Consider the following 16942-nt stretch of genomic DNA (forward strand, 5'->3'; position numbering starts at 1 on the left):
CATACATGTCCGTATCGACAAAGAATGTTGTTTGCAATCTGGGAGTAGATTTCTTCCATTTCAGAAACATGAACAGATTACCAGTTGAATAGAAAGGACATGATTTGAATTAATCACATGTTAAATTTCATAGTCTAATTCAATCACATACCCCCTTTTGTATTGACAAATGTCCATGCATGTGTACCATACTCTAGAGATTATCGTGCATTCTCCCAATTTTGAGTGGAGTAAACGGCTCAGATTATACAAAAACAAAAAACAACGTAAAATAGATGTCTTAAACGATTTTTAAAACATCACCTTCCATTCTTACATGGATAGCCACTATCCTTTATCCTATTATTTTTCTCACCGATTCCATCTGATTCAAAACTGAGAAAATCAGCTGATACAACTCGATTCGAATCGGAATTTAGATGCCGATTCCAATTTCTTGAGCCGTACTTGTTTTTTGTGGAGACTGGATGGGTTTCTCACTTTCTTGTATAGTATTATTAAGATAATTGTTTGGACTAACCACGTGTCGAATGGAGGAAATCCCTTGGACGCCAAGAATATCGATCCGCCTGCCGGGAAGGACAAGAAAGAAAGAAACGTAAACAGAGACCTCTTTTTAAACTTCAGAACTCAAATCAAATACTCTGTGACACTGCTTTACAGTTTACTGAGTTTCGTCGCTGTGACAGGAAGGGAGCGAACCTCGAATACGTTCGAAGAGACATTCAATTCCCCTGGAAATCTATATAATCGAAGCTCTGATCAGTGATCATCCTCTGCAAATCGCTCGCTGGAACAATGTCAGGTCGATCTACATACAACAGACAAGACGGAAACAGAGGCGGGATGAAAACTCAAAAGAAATTCGTTCCTAAGAGCAATACTTCGATTTCATCTTCGAAGAGAGAACCACCCCTCATTCAACAACAACCAACCCTCTCTACTTCTCTGAGACGATCTTTTCCGAAGGAATCATCCGATGGTGCAGCGGCTGAGACTCCCTCCTCTAGCAGCATCGCCACCACCGCTTCGACTACTAGTAGTAGAGTTCGATTGGGAGAGAACGGGGACTGGGTTTCTAGTCTTCAACAGGGTGGCAACTTCGTTAATTATCTGCCCCAGGACGAAGCTGTCGCCTCCGGCCTCGGTGCTGATGATGGGGCTTTGGATCCCGAAGAGTCTCAGCGTGTCGTTGACCTCCTCAACAGAGAGTTGTCTCGTTTGCTTAAGTTGCCTCCTCGAGATTTATGGAGAGAAGGTCACTTTCCATCCACCATTTTTTCATTGTTTTATTCTACCTTTTTCCTTTTGAGAATTTTGAAGTTGTTCTATTCATTAATACATGCACTAGTCTGTAATGTTTGGAGGGTTGCCACTTTCAGAATTGTTGTTGAAATTTAAAATAGTTGCATTTTAGACAATTGTTTGGGTTTATTTTCGTTACATTTAGCTTTCAAAATATTGGAGTATTTGGAACTGGATATCAGAATTGGTTTTGGAATTAGAAATTCATAGATGTGAATATAGTTCTATGGAGGAAAGGAAAATCCCTGTTTGTTTGAATCAACTTCGGTGTGACTCTGTCAACAACATCTTCCAGCCCAACTTCCGATATGTTGAGATTACATTCGAATCAATATCTGTTTATAAACATTGCAGATGATTGATTACTTATGATTTTGGTGTTTTTGCTAAAGATGCAGCAACAATGAATTGAGACGATGGGTTGTATTGTGGAGTTGTTCGCTGTACTTCCATCTGTTATAATAGGTATTGCTGTTGAAATTTGTTGAGAGACAACTAGTGTTCATGTAGAGGGATTGGGAATAATAGAAAGGAAGGGAATTTAACATGAGTAATGTATTAGTGATTTAGAAAAGTGTTAACTGAATTTCTTTAAGCATGGGCCTTTGTCAGCCACCCCTTTCCTTCTCCCCTTAATAACTGGTGCCAATGCATCTTGTTGGTTGCATCAGTGGTGGAATTATTGGTACTTACTTTATTGATTATCCTTGATTATATTCCGAACCGGATCACCATCTGTCTCCAAGTATGTTACATTGGCACATTCATCTTCTGTCTCTCATCTGTAGGTCAGTATGGTTCCTGCTGTAATCTAGATAAATGGGTCCCTCCAGTCACTTGCATTATTACTATGGTCATTGTTCTCTCAAATTTGGTTGATTCGCTTGTCAAATGAACACATTGTAATTCTTTAATTTACTGAGAGACTGTAATTTATCAGTGGGAATGATAGTTAATTCTGTTTTGTCTCATCTATTTATTTTTGTGGATGTAGTTGCCAGTGATGCTTCTTTGCACGATTTCCTGGATAGCTTTCTTAAATTTAGAAATAGATGGTATGACTTCCCTCACCGGGGAGCCAGGGGAATAGTTGCAGGGGTCATTGTTGGAGAGTTAGAGCTAAGCCGCCGTGTTTTTATGGCCTTATATCGCATGTGAGTTTCAACTCTAATTTCATGAATTGTTCTTAGTTCTTTCAATGGTCGTCATTGTTTAGTCCCTTTCTCTATGTCTTCCTCTGTCTAATCTTGGTTTGTTCAAAAACTTCTTGTTGGACCAGATCTTCCAACAGGGATCCTGGCAGCCAGGCAAGTGACAGCCTCAGTGCTAAGGAGCATGAAGGTTTCTTTTCTGTCTCTTGCTTTAATTTGTGCTTGTATCATTGTTTATTCATGTGATGAGTTTCAGCCAAAATCAGTCCACAATGTAGCTGTATAAAGCTTGAATATATATATAACGAATTTAAAAAAAAAATGCATTGTTGAACGAGACTGATAGTGAATCTACAATATAAATACCTCTATGCTTTTACCCTTAGCTTAGTTGTTTGCTCCTGCCTTTGTATCTGCTATGAGTAAATCTACTCCGGCTCTGGGTGAAACAACCACTGCTATTGCATTTGACCATACCTTTACCTATGCCTATATTCATATATTTGGTTGGCCAAAAACTGTGCTACATGGCATGTTTGGTGGGGCCCAACTTTTGGACAGGGGGACTCTTAGGTCCTCTACTCACATGTCAAGTTTCAGCTCAAATGGACTCTTCCATGTGACAAATTGAGCTTTGAAAATCCAGGAGCATGGGAGAGTACACAATAATGGTCGGAGTACTATTGGCGTGCATGGATATACATAGTGATGCAAGAAGTGGCCTATCTAGACCGTTGGCTATCTATTCAACAGTAGGAATTGCCAGTTTGCCACATCATTTTGCCATGCGGCAGAATCAGGTCAGCCACTAAGATAAGCTTATTTATACTGAACCGTTAAGTGGCAATTTTGCCATATATATTTGATTACTCAATATATGGTTGAAAAGTCAACCTTCCGACTAAATGGTTGGTGGCTGAAAATCAAGGAGGAAAGTGAAGAAATGGTGGGCCAGATAGTTAAGGTGACTACAAGTTTGACATATGGCAAATCCAGAGGATGCCTTCTTTATTCAACGGTGTGATTGGATGCAGCCATGTTGCTAAGATCAGTGTGCCGTCAAGCAAGCTTCCTTTATGGGCCATGCAGAGCACTTTTTGTGTATGTGCATTACTCTCTGAGATCATAAAAAGATAATGACGACATTGAACTTAATATCTCATGAAAATATCTTCTCTCATATTTTACCAGAATTTCTGATTATCCGACAATGTAATATTTTTTCAGAATTTTATGCTAATGAATATATATTTTTAAATGTTATGTTCTGTGTTTATTTCACTGTGTTACTACATCCTAAAAATTGGAGAATCGAAACACATAGTATAGAATCTTGAGAATTTTCTTCCGGAAACATTTCAGAGGATGTAATCATTTATGATACGGTATAACGAAATTTCAAGAGCACTATTGTTTTCTTTTATATTATTGTAATTTTTGGATGGTCAAATATCAAATGCACTATAATTCATTCATTTTCCATGTAGTCATTTTGCAGGAAAAAAAGCTACTTGACTTGCCCAAGTTATTAGATATATGTGCTATATATGGTCATGATAATGAAGAGCTAACTAAGTTACTGGTAAACCTTTCTTCATCTGAGTAGGTTCTCTTTTCTATTGCTTCACTGCTTTCCTTTACCTGTGTGTCTTAGTTTTGGCTCCAAATTTTGGTATGTGGATAAGATAGTCTCTGTCGATTGTAATTGTTTAGCATTATCATCGACCCATGCAAATATTTGGAAGCTAAATTTGCAAAAAATTTGGGTTGATGGATCACTGCCTCATTGTATCTAGTAGAGTGCTGCTTCCCTTCTGGACTTAGCTTTTTTTGGTTAAGTGTGAACTGTACATTTGCTGCTTTCTTCTGGACTAGGACTACTTTGGTTAGGTCTGTTGTATTTTATATAAACCAACCAATTAATTTTGGTAGAATGTAAGATGCTCTTTAGTAAAGGATTATACTTCATATAAGAGAATGCAGTTGATCACTAAATAACAATGATCCTGCATATATGATTGCATTGATGATTGGATTTATGAGGATGGCTCCTTTACCTCTCTATACTTTCAGTTTTCATACTCTTAGTTGGTTCAGTTTTTTCTTGATTTTATTCTTTCTAACAAGTGTTCTTTGCCAGGTTATGAATTCTCTGAAAGCCCAGCCAAAGATCCATGAAAAGTTAGCAGCTGTAGTATCTCACTTCCTGAACATTGTCAACACAATGCATCAACGTTGCAGCTCATCACTGGAGGTATTTTATCTTTACATGGGTTGTGTATATTTGGCTCTTGTAGAATATTTGGATTTACCTGGAATCTGTTATGACTTGCAGTCCTTTTACTTATACTCTTGTCACTGACAAATATTTTTTTCTTATACATTTTCTTAGACATGCTACACTGTATGATTGTAATAACCATAAAATAAGCTTTTGCAAAGAGGGCTTGAAAGATTTAGTTGAAAGAGAAATGCAGTAATAATGTATAAATTTCTTCAATATTAGTACTTGTAACATTTGTTTCTTATTGAGTTTCTCGATCAAGAAAAAAAAGAATTAGGGAAATTTACGAAACACCCCTTGAAAATGGGTTGAAACTCGGATCACCCCCTGAAATTTGAAAATACTCAGATCACCCCCTGGAATAGAGCCCAATACTCAGATTCAACCCTACCGAGTTAACTGATGAAATCAGCTAGTTAAATTTTTTGAAAACCCTAAACTACCCTTGAGAGTATAATTACTATTTATTCTTTTTTTTTTTCTTAAATAAAATAAAGAATTGGAGAGGGAAAATTCCCTCTCCTTCTTCCCCAATTCTTTTGATTTGCTTCATCGTTCTGGGAGAGAGAAAACAGAGAGAAGAGAGAGAAAAAAAAAAGGAAAAAACAGAAATCTAGGCTTTAAACAAAATCCATGAAGATTGTCTTCAACCTTCAGCCAGGAGCAAAGCCAGCGGAAGGAGAAGAACTCCAATCGCATAAAACTCCTTCAACAAGGCACAGTTGGATCTGAGATTTTGAGACAATTGTCGAAATTTCAAGCTCTTTTGAATGCAACCATCAATCAACTCAATTAATATGTGAAAAGGGACATTCAACTCCTGCAACCCTAACGATGGTGAATACGGTTTCAAGCTTGGTTATGGTGCAAAATCTCAATGAGAGAATGATTACGGGAAAAAAACTCCTAGGGCTTTAAGATTTAAGGAATCTCTCTTTCTGTTTGGGGTTCTCGGTTAGTGGAACCGAACTGTGCAGAATCGTGGGCTAGAGAGAAGAAATAAAAATAAAAGAATGGCTTAGAATGACTTGTATTAATGAAAGAAAGGCCCTCTATTTATAATAGAGGAAATTACAAATAAGATTAAGCTAGACGATGTGGGACTAAACCCACATAGCGATATAAGCTAATACACTAAATAACATAAATAATACCCCAAAAGACCAGAATACCCCACGGTATCGGGTACATTATTCTAACACTCCCCTCAGCTAGATTATACAAATACTAAAGGAAGAAGAACTTGAACTAAAGAAAAAAACTCTCTCCTAACAATGCTAACACTCTCCCTCAAGTTGGCGCATACAAGGTACTAATACCCAACTTGAATAAATTATAGAATCCGACTCCAAAAAGAATGCGGCTCCAATAGATCTTCAAGAACTTGAAAAAAGACCTTCAAACTTGGCAGACTTGATCAAGCAAAGCAGATGGAATGTTTTCCAAAAGGCAGCTTTCACCAATCTTCTATTGTGTCGGTGATGAATCTACGAATTATAATCCACGAAGATAAGTAACTAGGGTAGCGGCAAATGAGTCAAGCACGATAAAGATCAAGCAACGGAAACAAACAAACAACCAAAGCTGTAGAACCTCATATGGAATATCTTCAAACTTTAAGGCCAACCTCCCCTATGACAAATTTTAATCCAATAACTAAGTAGATACCCATTGGCAATGATGAAATTTCGACCTTCTATGTTTTGCACCAAGTGTCCTGCATGTTCTGCTCTCTGCAATGGCTGCAGGTATCTTGTAGGTATCTTGTATATATTCCCCCTCACGTGTAGTGCACGTGGACATAAAGAGAGATAGGGCAAAACATAACATTCCGAATTCTGCAATGGCTGCCAAGGGTAATGGAAAAAGAAGTAATGGTAAGGTAGAGAATACATAACTTCCAAGGTGGTTATGGGGAATGCCAAAGGTATGTTTTGGGAGGTGGTGAAGGAAAAAACAGCAGTGGGATAATGAAGTAGGAGTAAATTATGCAACATATATAATTCCAACCATCTTCCATCGATCAAACAAACACTTTTGATGGAAACCCCGGGAGAAACTCCTAACTCCAATATTCAAATCCGAGAAGTATACGGACTGATGTGAAGGAAGAAAAACACCATGCTTCAAGGCTTGAGCAATCTTCAAACAAGGTAGAACAAGTATGCAAAACTCCAATGTATAAACTCCACATGCGAAATAGCAGACGAAGATATCCGGAGTAATGCGTGAAGAAGCTTCAACAAAAAGGTGGATCAGATCTGAATTAGTGAATAATGCTAGGACCAAGCTCCAAAGTAAGCCGGATATGAACCCGAAAGGCTTCACATAAGCGAATAGGTTCGTAGGTGCAACCAATAATCGTGGAACACATTGTCGTTCTCCCAAATTAGGCGATCTCCGGGTAGCGATTCGAGTCTTCCATGCGAAAGTAATTCAATCTCCAATAATAGGAAACAGACACATTCATAGGGCAGCAGTATTCCACATAAAAGTAGCAATAACACATCAACCGAGTCATGCGTACGAAGCCAATCAATAACACCAGCCATGTAGGTAGTGAAGCTCAAAATAACCAGCAAATAGAAGATAAAGAACCGGACATATCCATAGGTAGTTGAAGCAGCCAGCCACATAGGAACCAATAAAAAATAGGTTGATAATTGAAGAAATCGAGCCATAAGTGTGAACCTGAATTTTCAGAAAAAACTGATGAATGATGCTGAAATTCATGTTGAATACTCCTCGATATGTATTAGACTCTCCTAAAAAAATTAGCTTGATAGGACAACCTAACCCTAAAATCGATTTTAGTCGGGGTTTTGGGAAACCACGAAATTGGGATCGACATAGGGAAATGGGGCTGTAATTGCTGATGTAGACTTGCAATAGATGCTCATCAAGGCTGCTAGATGGAACCTCCAAGGTGAACAATCAATCTCAATAAGATTGAGACTTGATCTTCAAAGGGAGAGCTTCCAAAAATCGCAGAACAAAGGGTAGCAACCATTGCGGGAAAAATAGACCTCCTTCAAGCCATGTATTGATGTAGGAGAGTGCTCATTTAATGGTAGAACCACCTCCAAAGCACTAGAAGCAGTAGCAAACATCCCTAGCCCAAATCGATTTTTATCGGGGTTTTGGAAAACCACAAAAGAAGTGATCGATTGGGGTAGGGTCTTCAAAAACTTGGATAGGTGCAATATTGAGGTCGATTGGTCCTTGAAGTGGGAGTAATCAGCCCTCAAAAATTAGCAAAAGCGAAACACGAAAGTCGGGGTTTTGGCGAGTAACCAAATTAGCGAGGTTAAGGAATTTTTGCTTTAGAAACAAATCCAGCCATCATAAAGGGTCCAAACTTAGGTCGAGTATGGCTTGTAGTAGTAGGGAATCACCCCCAAAATTCATTGCATCGAGAAAGGAAACCCTAAAATCGATAAAAGTCGGGGTTTTGTAAAAAACCACGACAAGGTGAGATCGATTAGGGTTGGGGCTGGAATACTCAATAAAAGATGGAGAGAAAGAAAAAGGGAAGTTAGGGTAATAGAATAGGGTAGAAAGGGGCTGGAGAAGGGTGCATAGGGAGCTCCAATGGTGGAAGATCAGTTCTCCAAAAATTCTGGACAGCTCCAATATCCCGGAGAAGGACTCAGCAGGTTTTTAATAAAAATCGATAGAAGAGAAAGGGGGCAGCAACTAAATCATCGATATTTTGTAGTTACCTCATTAGTGCTGCCCCTAAACAAGGTTTAAGAAAAAGAAAAAACAGAAAAAAGAAATGCCGAGAAAAGGAGAAGAAGGAGAGATCGATTGGAGGAGAAGAGAGGTAAAATAGGGTTTTTCCTTCTCTCTAACCTAGATCAGACCAGCTTTGATACCATGTTGGCAGAATCGTGGGCTAGAGAGAAGAAATAAAAATAAAAGAATGGCTTAGAATGACTTGTATTAATGAAAGAAAGGCCCCTCTATTTATAATAGAGGGAAATTACAAATAAGATTAAGCTAGACGATGTGGGACTAAACCCACATAGCCGATATAAGCTTAATACACTAAATAACATAAATAATACCCCAAAAGACCAGAATACCCCACGGTATGGGTACATTATTCTAACGAACCCAACCCTTGAAGCAAACTTTTAGAAACTCTTGATCTTGTTCCGATTGCAAGAAAAACACAGAGGTGGTGAGTCGACCACTCTGCGGCGACTCTCTCTAGCCCCAAATCGACCAATTTGAAAATACTTAATGGGTCGTCGACCAATTTGAAAATACTAAGATTTCTCACCTTCTCTTATTTGTCTCTCTCTTTCCCTGATTTTTTTCTTCTGAAATCCCTCCCCCGAAATCTCTCTTTTTCTCAATCTCAGATTTGTTTCTGCAATTTTTTGTTTTTTTTTCTTTGTTATTTAACAATCGAAGAGAACGATCACTGAGATCAATCGAAATTTCTGCAAATCTGCCCCGATTCCAGGTATGATTCTCTATCATTCTTGGAATTTCTTGATCTATTTGATCTATTTGAGATTCTGAAGTTCGATAATCGACGGTATCTCTCCGAAAAACTGATTTTTGCCTAGTCGATTAAACTCAGAGACGACATTTCTGTGATTTTTGACAAAATTGTTGCAATTCCTCAAACCATCTACAATAGTTCCATTCTCGAATTTTGATCTGAGATCCACTTTTTGCAAGGATTGAAGCTGCTAAAGCAAATCGACGGGAAGAACATCAACCAGATTTTTGTTACCCAGTTCAATGCTTATTACGAATCCCCCGAGTTGCAGAAAACTCCGGCGAAATTGCAATGGTGAGGTCGGAGTTGCAAAGTGAGGATTACGGGGAGAGGAGGAAGAAATGGGTGAAAGTGGGTATTTTAGGTTGAAGATGAAAGAAAGGGTAGTATTGTAAATTTGATTATAATGATTTAGTACAAGGGTAAAATAGTCTTTTAACGTCAATAACTAACAGCAGACTAACACCGTTAGTGTAGAGGGGGTGATCTGAGTATTTTCAAATTTCAGGGGGTGATCCAAGTTTCGACCCATTTTCAGGGGGTGTTTCGTAAATTTCCCAAAGAATTATTGGTCTAAAAACACAACATGATACATGGTTTGCAGAGGCCATATGTGTTGGACATTCAAACTGTAACTTCTATTTGGAACTTTTAGTATGAAAAATTATTGATTAGCTATTTGAGACCCTTGAATTCAAGCAGAAAAAAAAATATCTTACATCATTAGCATAATATACAGGTCTTGTTTTCCTCTGGAAGCCATGATGATAGTCGACTTAATGCAGATTTATTAGAGGTAAGTCACTCTTCTTTTCTAGGAATATGGAAAGATCCATGCTGTCCCCACTCAATACTTATTGTGGTGAGGGCAAATGGATGCTTGTACATCAGGTTAGCTGCTTTGGATCTGAACCTCTGTCTTGTCTGCACAGGTGATAGACTTCGTAAACGATGCAATTTCATCACTTGCTGCATTTGTTAATGCCTACAAACCTGCTGCTGTATACTTTTCATGTCCTGTAGAGGCAAGGTAACATTTTCATGCTGAGATATTGATGTTAATCTACATTTGACTTTATAGACAGCAACTAGCTTCTATGAACAGAATATTAGAATCCAAGTCCCACTTGGGGATGGGTGCAACATTTAATCTGTTCAATCAAGAAAATCTCCTGAGAAATAACCAATCTGATGAATGAAATAATAAAACATACATGCCATTTTACTGGTTTGTTCTGCTGGACTTTAAGTAATTGTTCAGAGGAGGTTGGGTTAATGATATTATCAAACTACATTCACTTTTTCGCTTGGAGATCTGTAGTGGTTCTCCTTGGTGTGTGGTGGATGCTTACCCACTTCCTTGGATCATGTTTGTGCTGAATTCTGTTCCCAGGTTAAATTCATGGTTGATTCCAAAATTATCTGCATGTTTCTTAGAAAAAAAGGTTTTACAATCAAATCTAATGGTGTTTTGCTGAATCCGTGCAGTTATGGAAACGGGGAACTACTCACTACCCTTTCAAGATTGCACGATTCATTGCTTCCATCTTTAGGACGGGGTTTCAGACATATGTTTATAGCTCAAGAAGATATGGCTCAGAACTCAGTTGGAGAAAAGATTTCCAATATTACTCTTAGTTTCAAGATGTTGTCAACAAGACTGGTTAAATTTGGTTGGAAATTACTGGACACCTGCTATCTTAGTGATGAGGTATTTCAAGGCAACCTCCCATTTCTGGATTCCACAAAGATGTTTCCAGCCAATGTTGAGGATCCAGTAATAAGGGGAGACATTCTGGTTCAAACTTTTGGGGATATCAAAGGAGAAATTTCAAATTATTGTCAGGAGAACCAGAGCAATGCAACATTCCTTCAGAACATTGAAAAGAATTACAAGATGTTTAGCAGACTTGACAGCCTACGTGGTAGTGGTAAGTGCTCAAAACTTACAGGCTTGGATTGGTTGGATGTTCAACTCTTCCAGCAGATTATACTAATCAGATTTAATTATGATGATTTGGTGGTCATTAAGGGACACATGTTGAAGAGCACTTGACAGGCTATTCATCCAACTTTTTTATTTTGAGAGATGAGGAACTTTTTATTTGGATGAGTAGCTTCTTGGTCCAAAAACATCTGCATGGAGTAGTTTAAGTGTGAAGTTAATATACCTTTTGAGTTATATATATATATATATATATTTAAATATATGCTTAAAGTTAAGGTTTAAGTTGTTTGACAGGCAATGCTAGTGGAGTTTAAGGAAGAGAGTGTTTCTGAAATTTCTCTTTCAACAAGAGCTGAACTAAGTTATGTGCACAAAAATTCAATTGCTTTTATTTCAGTTTCGTTGACCTGGTTAGATGTTTCCAGCACATTAATTCTGTTGATCCAATATGCAAAGATGAGGTGTTTGCAGTACATTGATGATTTGATGTGTTATTACATGAATTAGGTTCAAGATTTATAATGCTATTTTGATAGGCTTTCTTGTGGTGTTACTATGATGTTGCTTTAGTCTTCACACACAACTGTCTCTTTATACTTTAGAGTAACTTCATAGATTACACAGTGAATTATTAGTCCATTGATATATTATTTGGTGGGGGCTACATTTTCCGGCTTTACATGCTTGTTATTTTTCCTTTCTTTTATCACGTGTATATCTTCAAAGATAATCATAAATTGTGAAGCAATTGGTTTTATAATCTATTTTTATTTGCAGGATGGATTTTCATGGATGATGAACAATCTCAGTACTTATACCGTATTTTGATGCCTCCATCTTCAAAGGTTGTAACTGGAGAGCCCAATGGACCACCTTTACTGACAAATAAGGTGCAGATGGATGAAGATGCTGCAATTATGGAGTCCAAGGTCAGTCAAATAAAGGACCTCTTCCCTGATTATGGTAAAGGATTCCTCTCTGCATGTCTCGAAGTCTATAATCAGAATCCAGAGGAGGTGATTCAGAGGATATTGGATGGAACTCTACATAAAGATTTACAGTCCCTGGATATTTCTCTAGAAAATTGTCCTCCACTCAAGTCTGCACCACCCGTGAAGAGGAATGATAAAGGCAAAGGGGCACTAATAGAGCCTGCAGTGTTGCCTTGTTCTGATGTGGTTGCTACTTTGAAGGGTGGTGTGGGACCCTCATCTTCTGGTTCATCTTTGACTGGACGGTATACCAGGAAGACCAAGGATGATTTGCCTGACCCCAGCACCCTGGACTTGAGAAGTAAACAGGATATAGCTAAGACTGCACTTCTTGCACCTCAGAATGAGCCACAGAAAGAGTATGAAGACGAGTATGATGACTCATTTGATGACTTGGGTTTGAGTCTCGTGGATTCTGGATTTGAGGAGCCAGAGATACTGGGAGACAGGATCAGCACAACTCGTGGGAAATCTCGAGGAGATGAAACTGAAAACTTTGGCCTAAATGCTTCTGATTTTAAATGGAATTCTCGGAAGAAGCCCCAGTTTTATGTCAAGGATGGTAAGAACTACAGCTACAAAGTTTCTGGTTCTGTTGCAGTTGGAAATGTTCAGGAAGCGGCACTAGTAAAACAAGCCCAGAAAGAATTGATTCATGGCCTTGGCCGTGGTGGAAACATTGCTCTTGGAGCTGTAAAAACACTGATGGAGGCTGATGATCAGCCGGAAGACGCTTCAGATACTCCTGAGACAGGAGGAAGAGGGAATATGACACAGTCAAGGGGCAGAGGAAGAAGAGGGGGTGGTAGCAATTATTACAGGAAGGATAGAGCCATGAAGAAGCACTTCTCAGGATTAGGTGGCCACTGAAGTACATGAATGGAACTGATGCAAATATAGCAATACCTTCTCCTCAGATTTATCAAACAGGAATAACTTACATTCGTTAGCAATATATGATGTATATAGTCCTTTACACCGCCATCTGTTTGAGCAGGCAAAATTTTGTAATCTATCGATTTTCGTTTGATTTTGAAGTACACAATGCGATGTAGGTCTGGTAAAATATTAAAATTAAAAATAATAAACGCTAGAGGAAGGGCTTGAACCTTCGACCTTGTGGTTAACAGCCACACGCTCTAACCAACTGAGCTACTCCAGCAGTTATTTAGTAAATTAAAACAAACATTTTTAAACAGTTTATGCGAGGTATTTTCTAGAATGATGCGTACATGCTGGTTATCATTAAAGAAAAAGAACAATAAAGGGCATTGTGGTCATTAAACGTAAAATTTTTGGAATTATACTAAATACTTTGTGGTACTTCTCCCTTCACTTTGTATGTGACATAGCTTGTTTGAAAGAATCAGTCCATGATTTAATGTTCCCCGAACCTCTTCGGCGAAATTTTTACTCAACTAGTGTGAAGGGAGAAGGGAGAAGGGAGAAGGGAGAATGTCTTTACCAGTGGTAATTTGCCTTTTTGATTGGATTCTTAGAATAGTGAATGTCCTCGTTAACTCTCACATATATTGTTGAAGCTAGGTCTAAGAAATTTTTTTCACTTCAGTTGGAGAGTCAAATCAAGATTTAACACAAAATTAGGATTTAGATTGGGATCAGCTTGAATCGATCTGGATCATCCTCATAATCGGCAATTGCAAACATATAATGTAGAAACGAAAATCTATACATAATAGTTTACAAAAAAAAAAAAAAAATTATACATAATGCAGAAAACATAGGAAAATAGAAAAAGAAACATGATTCAACACGATACCTACGCCCACAGAGTGATGAGAGCAGTTTCACACTAAAAATAGAGAAAGTATTACAAGTTATCTTCCTCACGACTTTCTGCTTATGAAGAATTTCCATTAACCCTCATTGATACAAATTTATAGGGAAAACAAAAAGATACAATTTCCCAAATTATGGGCTTTTAACTAAACTACATAATGCAATATATCAACCCTCAACATATAGGGTATTTCCATATAAAATCAGCTTAAACCAGATTGATCTGATTTGATTCCTAAAATCATAGGTCAGATTCTAGATTAAGAGACTCTCTCTTAACCATATTCATATTTTTTTAATGGAAAATTTAAATTGGGTTTCTCTTCAAAATCCCCAAATAATAAACCATGAACCCGAATCCAAGCTGAATGTGTTTGTGGACCCAAACGAAGGGAAATGATGAAAGAGATGCCCAACAGAATAAGTGTGGCTTTTGTTCTATTCGTTAGGCCAGTTTTTTTTTGTTTCATTTTTTCTTTGCATTAATTGATTTCTTGTGTTTTTTTCTGCCGGTGTACTTCTGTAATCCTGTTACAACGGTTTATTAATGGTGTCTTCTACAAGGACAACCCCAAAATGTCGTCTTTTTTTCCCACAAATTTCACATGGGCCTCATGGGTGGGCCTACAACAATGTTTGTCTTGTAGTACTCTATAGTCTATGGTTGCAATTGTTTACTATTTTCGTCGAATCTATAGTAAACTCTTCTGGTCCAAAGCCTAGAAATATATGTATATAAATATCGACATTTCAACCTCCGACACATGCTTATATTACAAAACCCTCACTTTGTTTTGGTTTTTTCAAAAATTTACATGCAGATTCAACATGTATAGATTGTTGAATGAAGCGTGAAATTCCCAAACTGAACTTATTAGGATCATGTTTTTAGTGCACGGTATCGGTCAACCTGGAAATCGGTACGATATTGGATCGGTATTGGCAAGGATCAGCTATATTGGATAAATTTGCCATTGATTTTTCTTTTTAAATGGGTTTTTTGCATTATTTTACCCCTTGTCCATACCGTGTCACCAATATGATATCGGCACAATATCAAGATCGATCACTTGTAGTAGGGGGTGGGAGTGTAGTACTCTAACATGAACTCCAAGAGTCCAACCACATGTTTTTTTTATTTTTTATGAAAGTATAATCACACAAACTGCACACCAATCCCAAAAGATTAACCGGCTTTTAGGACCGTGGAATGACGGATATACACAACACACACCACACTCACACACCCGATGTGGGATTAAACCTATACACCCCTTGTTTTTCTTTTCTTTTTTTGATGAAAATGTAATCACACAACCACATGTTCATATACATCTTCAGTAGAGAAGAGATTTCTTTGTGGTGAACCTTTTCACCAACCATGGTGATATCATCATTACTTCTTGCTCTTTCAATGTTAGAAATATTTTTTTTGGTATTTCCAAAAGGACTAAGTTTCCCCCACCAAAATAGAGGATTGTTCACCCACCATCCTAGGGTTCACAAACCCCTCCTAGGATTTTAGTATGTTTCAAAATACCATCCCGATATCTTCTCCTGTCCCTCTTTGAATGGGATCCCATTCACCGTGGGTGGAGGGAAACTCAATCCTCTCAAAATATCATTCAAACATTAGAAGCCATAAGTAAGAGATTTTTCCTTCATCATGGGTGACGGAAAACTCTATCCAATTTAATTTAAACAAAAGGAGATTCTATTCATTAATCATATTTTTCCACAGTTTTATTAGGAAAAAAATCTCCATGCTGACAGTTTAGGGATGTTTTCTCACATCCTCTCATGTACTGACAATGTGGATATTGCAGTAATACATTCTCTCTCCTCCCTAACTATTATACCTTTATAGGGGTCCTGGCAATGAAATTGTTTTTCATGCCCTACAGTGGAAACCTTCTCCCTCTTCTTATTAGGTTCATAAAGAATAATTAAGAGCAAATTACATGCACCCTGGTGTTTGAAACAATAACAAAACACCCCCATAGTTATACCATTTATGTGCATCCCCTGGATGATTGTGAGACTTACAAATAAGTCTTTTCTGTTAAGTTTAAATCAATAGGTGTACTTAAACTTTTGAAAATGGCTATATTATCTTTCAATTTTTGATATAGACCATTTTACCCTTATTAGACATAACAATAGCCCAAACCCATCTCCCCCAAAACCAATGATGCATTGTCAATACAGTTCCTATCCCTTTATTCTCAGGCAATCTACGAAGAAATAAATCATTGCCGGTGATCTGCTAGTGAGGGAGCTCCACCATTATCACAATCTCCCAGTCTCTCTACACAGGTTCCTCTCAAATCTTCATTAACGAGGACCTTTCCCTTAATTAATTAATGGATTGAGTTTTCCTTCACCCACATTGAAGATACAATCTATGGGATTTAGTTGTTGAATAAAATAAAAGATATTTGGAACGTTCAATAATGAGAGGAGATAATGATGAGATCACATGGTGGATTATCAGTATTTCAAGAATCCCATCAAGCCCATTGCCGATCTGGGTTGGCAGCTCACCCAAGATGGGCTTTCTCTTGAGGATGGAGACAGGAAAAATTAGTTTAAAAAAAAAAACCAAGTCATTGTTGAAAGATATATATATGATTTGTAGAAAGAGATACGACATAGATTGGCATTTATTTTTATCTTGTTAATACTCTAAAAATATATATGTACAGTATAGATTTTAGAATTATCATCAAAGTAGTTATAAGTTTCCCTTTTATGCGATCTCTTATACAATCTATTAGTGCCTAGGTCATCTCCCATTCATGATAAATACTTCTTCATTTCTATGTTATCTATCACTTGCTACTTTTTGGTGATTCTTCCTAAAACGAAGATATTAGAATCTTGTATTTTTGTTATTTTTCTGTGGATTATGCATTATATTCAAGTCAATTTGTATTAGTAGTTGGA

At 37.5% G+C, this 16942-nt stretch overlaps 1 protein-coding gene and 1 non-coding gene across 3 annotated transcripts; one reads left to right on the top strand and one right to left on the bottom strand.

Moving 5' to 3' along the window:
- Positions 1 to 689: 689 nt before the first annotated feature.
- Positions 690 to 13117, top strand: LOC122659701 (activating signal cointegrator 1 complex subunit 2-like). 2 transcript variants are annotated; one of them, XM_043854804.1, is made up of 9 exons: positions 690 to 1258; positions 2300 to 2459; positions 2585 to 2646; positions 3944 to 4038; positions 4597 to 4710; positions 9996 to 10052; positions 10189 to 10286; positions 10745 to 11187; positions 11982 to 13117. In XM_043854804.1, the coding sequence occupies exons 1-9, from the start codon at positions 799 to 801 to the stop codon at positions 13064 to 13066; spliced, it is 2574 nt and encodes an 857-aa protein (XP_043710739.1). In that variant the 5' UTR covers positions 690 to 798; the 3' UTR covers positions 13067 to 13117. The 2 variants fall into 2 exon arrangements, with proteins under 2 accessions (XP_043710739.1, XP_043710740.1); XM_043854805.1 differs by lacking the exon at positions 690 to 1258 and having other exon boundaries at positions 2396 to 2459; positions 3955 to 4038.
- Positions 13118 to 13284: 167 nt separating this feature from the next.
- Positions 13285 to 13358, bottom strand: TRNAN-GUU. The gene has a single exon. It is a non-coding gene; the product is annotated as a tRNA-Asn (tRNA).
- Between the last annotated feature and the right edge of the window lie 3584 nt (positions 13359 to 16942).

Source organism: Telopea speciosissima, chromosome 4, assembly GCF_018873765.1.
Source record: "Telopea speciosissima isolate NSW1024214 ecotype Mountain lineage chromosome 4, Tspe_v1, whole genome shotgun sequence".
NCBI lineage: Eukaryota > Viridiplantae > Streptophyta > Magnoliopsida > Proteales > Proteaceae > Telopea > Telopea speciosissima.

Coding starts and splice junctions, on each gene's coding strand:
- LOC122659701 (XM_043854804.1), top strand. CDS start 799: ATGTCAGGTCGATCTACATACAACAGACAAGACGGAAACAGAGGCGGG. Junction 2,460..2,584: donor TTTATGGCCTTATATCGCAT/GTGAGTTTCAAC, acceptor TTGTTGGACCAG/ATCTTCCAACAGGGATCCTG. Junction 10,053..10,188: donor TTAATGCAGATTTATTAGAG/GTAAGTCACTCT, acceptor TTGTCTGCACAG/GTGATAGACTTCGTAAACGA.